The sequence below is a fragment of the Manacus vitellinus genome, unplaced genomic scaffold (genome assembly GCF_001715985.3).
Source record: "Manacus vitellinus isolate BGI_N305 unplaced genomic scaffold, ASM171598v3 scaffold_129_pilon, whole genome shotgun sequence".
NCBI lineage: Eukaryota > Metazoa > Chordata > Aves > Passeriformes > Pipridae > Manacus > Manacus vitellinus.
This window is the reverse complement of record NW_021938948.1, coordinates 30,926-34,831: the sequence shown is the minus strand read 5'-3', so window position 1 is coordinate 34,831 and position 3,906 is coordinate 30,926. Positions and strand designations below refer to the sequence as shown.

The window sequence follows — 3,906 nt, the reverse complement described above, 5'->3', positions numbered from 1 at the left end:
GGGCCCTTTGGTGGGGGCTGGTGCTGGTTTTGAGGGACCTGCATCAGGAGTTCTGCAAGGAGAGTGATTTTTTTCCCTTGGTGTGTGATTTTTTTACCTCTGCAGGTGTTGCTCAGGAGGTTTCCTGTGTTCTGGGCATGCAGGGAAATAACTTTTCCAGCATGCTCAAATGTTTTAGCAGTAGTGGTGGTGTCAGAATTGTTAGGTGCTTTGGAGTTTTAGGTGGTGACAGGCTCTTTTTTGAACTCCAGGATGAACACACAGGATGTTTTCCAGCGACTTCAGCTGGTCCTGGGGATGTGCTGAGGGTTGGGCACCTTCACCTGTCAGCACAGACACTGAGCTCCAGCGTGGAGGGAAGGGACTCTCAGGGATGCAGAGGGGTTTACTGGTTGTCAGAGAACCTCAGGATGGTTCTCTGGGTTGGACTTAAAGATCATCCAGTTCCAGGCCAAGGGTGGATGGGCCTTGGAGCACCTCAGTGGAAGGTGTCTGAGGGCTGGAACTGGGTGTGATCCTTCAGGTCTGTTCCAACCCAAACCATTCTGTGATTCTGTGAAAGAGCAAAAGCTGATTTGGGAGGACAGATGCTTTTTCCCAGTCAGATTTTGGTGTTCTGAGCCGAGTTTCCCCTCGTGGCTCTGCGTTATTCTGTGGGTTTTGACTTCAGCTGCCCCCACACAGGGATTGTTGACTTCCAGAAATGTTTCTGTCGTGGTTGCCTGTGGCAGGGACTGTGGGGGAAGGCAGGTTTGGGGAGTCTGAGCTCTCCCATCTGTTCCCCACAGCTGCTGCTGCTGCAAATGCCTGATTTTTCTGCCTCTGGAGCTGTTTCTGTATCCTGAGTTCTACACCTTTTTCCCTTTCCTTGGTTCTCTCCTGTCCAGGTGACCTAGCCAGAGAAAGGACTCTAAGCTCTGTCTTCTTCATTCTTTTCTCCTTTTCTCTGTGCCAGATTGGAGCTGGACAGTTCCACCCTTTGCATGTAAGTGTGACCTGTGGTTCTCTTTGTTCACTCAAACAGGGCTGTGTCCAGGCCAGGACAAAAGCAGAGCTCTGGTCTTGGGGCTTTGGTGCCTTCTCCTTCTCTCCCTGCTCCTGACAAAGTGCCAAAATTCAGTTTTTTTCCAAAGGGCAGAGCAGTGTCCTGGGGTCTGATCTTACCTGCTGTCACCTGCCCTGCATGACCTTCACTCTCTGGTTTCACACACTCTGATTTCTGTCTTGTGAGGGGGAGAGGACAGGAGAAAACTGCTCCTCCCTGTGAAAAGGAGTAAAACAGTCCCTTATCCCCCAATAGTGGGGAAAAAAAACTCAAGGGATTTCTGCTTCCTCCCAGTGACCCTTTGAACTTCCAACACAGCAGGAGATTGGGGGACAGATAATAAGCAAAAGTTCTGGCAAGGGGCAGAACCATCCAGCAGGGCTCCTGGAGATCATTAACTTCACCTGGCTCCCTGCCAGAGCTTCCCTGGAGTTCAACCACTCCCTGCTGCTGGAGGGCCCTGACCCTGACTCAGGGTGGAATCCTGGAATCCTTGGAAAGCTGGGAGCCAGAGTGCTGGCACGTGGAGCCCACGAGGGCTGCTGGCTGCAGAGGCAGGAGGGAGGAGAGTGAGGAGCAGGAGCAGGGCCCTGGGGAGGTTTTGCCCCTGGCACCTGCCACCTCCCAGGTGTGTGTTTGCAGTCAGGGCCGGGTTCATGGGCTCTGCCCTCTCCCTTCTGGCTCCACAGGGCTGGAGTAGGGCCCTCCTGTGGCACCCAAAGTCCTCCTGGAAAGGTTCAAATCCCCCCCCATGGATCAAACTGAGCTGGGTTTGCAGCTGAGGCATAACCCTGCTGGCAGATCTGGATCTCTGGGATGAGGCTCCTCCCGTTCCCAGCGGCTTTGCTGGGATCAGACACTGCCTTTGTTCTCCCATCCTGCTCTCCCAGCAGGCCCCTGCTCCTCAGGGGGATCTCCTGGATGAAGCAGCCACCAGGCTGTGGGACTGGGAGGCACTTGGTGCAAAGCAGTGATGTGATAAATTCAGCTGGTTAATGTTTAAAACAGCAGAGCCTCTCCCCGTGGGACAAAATGTTCCCTCCCAGGCTGATACGCTGCTGGGGCTTGGTCATTGTGCCCACTGGTGATTGTGGCATGGGAAAGTCTGGAGTCAAAACAAGTTGTTTAGAGAAATGGCCTTTAACCCATCTAGAGTGGAGCTCTTGGAAGACAAGGACACCCCCAGATCCGTGGTGTCCTCTGGTCTGGTGAGAGCACAGAGGGCGAAGGGGCTTTCACAGGTGCACAGGGTGTCTGGAAAATGGAACTCACCTCCCCAGGTTGCCATTTGCAGTGTCTGTCTTGTTCCTAATGCCATGACAGGATCCTCCTTGGGGGCTTGAACTGCTCCAGGCTCAAATGTGGGAGGTAGATGTGACTTGAAGCTGGTCCATCATGTGGACACAACCCCCTGACTGCTCTTTTCTGTGCATTTTCCAACTCCCCTTCTCCTCTCCCTCCACCCAATTCCCACTGGCCACCTCTCAGGTGTCCAAGGACGACCGCAGTGACGTGGAGAGCAGCTCTGAGGAGGAGGATGTGACTTCCAACAGCACAAAAGGAGTCTTCAGCACTTCCAGCAACGGCTCCAACCGCCTCAACGGCCACGTGGCCGGCGGCCAGTGGACAGGGGAGGAGTAAGGCCCTGGGCTGGCCCTGAGCAAGCATGGACTTCTCTTTCAATTATCTAGTTGTGTTGAGCTCCACATTCCCAAGTGATCTTTAATCAAAACAAAAAAAAAACAACAACAACAACGAACCCCCTTCCCCAGACACCTCCAGCAAAACCCCGACCGGTCCGAGGGACGAAGCCGGGGCGAGAGAACAGAGCTGCAGGTTCCACCTCGAGCCACTTTTGTGCTTCAAAAGCACAAGAAAAAAAAAACAAAACACAACCCCAAGTTGTTGAACCCCGAGAGTTCCTGTTGATGTCTGCAGAGGTGTCTTTTGTTTGGTTGGTTTTTCACTGGGATCAAACTCGAGGCAAGAGCGGGTTTGGACGGGGCCGGTCCAGAAGCACTCCAGGAGCCACTTGGGAGCAGGTTCCAGGTCCAGAAGCACTCCAGGAGCCACTTTGGGAGCAGGTTCCACGTCCAAACCAGCCCTGGGGGAGGCAGAGACTCTTTTTCTCAGCCTTGAGCTTTGAACTGTGCTGCCCCAGAACTGCTGTCCTGGCTCGCCCCCGGGGTGCTGAGGAGGTCCCAGCTGCTCATCTCTGCTGTCACCAGGGACCAGGCCAGCATCTGCTGCCTCTTTTGGTGCTGCAAACCCCTCTGAAGTCTTGACCAAAGCCTTCTGTGAGGGAGGGGGGGAAGGTAGGGGGGGTGGTTTATTGCCCCTGAGACAACCAGCACAATCCAGGCCTTTTAAATTGTTTGTTTGTTTGGTGTTTTTTTTCCCTGTTGCAAATTGTGGGTTTTGAAGACTTTTTCTAGACCTGCTGGATCCAGTTGGCTGAGCTGGGATCGGAGGGAGGATCAGAACTGGTGGGGCCGGGTTTAACCCTCCAAAAAATGGGATGTTTTGGTCCTGTAACTCCCAGACAGAAGTGAATGTTGCTGCTCTGATGCTGCAGCTGTGGAGGAACCCAGGGCTGGAAGAGCAGCCACACCGTGGGCTTTTGCTTCTCTTTTTTTTATTTTTACTCAATGGTACTTGGGGGCAATGGAATGGTCAATCAGGAGCAGAATTTTGGAAACTTCTCGACTCGTTACCATTTTATACTGTTGTTTACTCTTATCTCCGATTAAAAGTTGCTTCAGAACCTTGGGGTGAGGTGTTCCACGCCGAGTTTGGAGGAAGGTGCCCCTCTGGCTGTGGCAGGGGGGCTGGAACTGGGTGATTATTTAAGGTCCCTCCCA

At 53.4% G+C, this 3,906-nt stretch overlaps 1 protein-coding gene across 1 annotated transcript in view; it reads left to right on the top strand.

Moving 5' to 3' along the window:
• Nucleotides 1–3,809, top strand: part of CERS5 (ceramide synthase 5) — a 14,323-nt gene extending 10,514 nt beyond the window's left edge. Inside the window, 2 exon segments of the mRNA XM_029965983.1 lie at nt 817–985; nt 2,534–3,809. Of these exon segments, the coding sequence (XP_029821843.1) occupies nt 817–985; nt 2,534–2,686 (322 nt within the window). The 3' untranslated portion in view covers nt 2,687–3,809.
• Nucleotides 3,810–3,906: the final 97 nt, after the last annotated feature.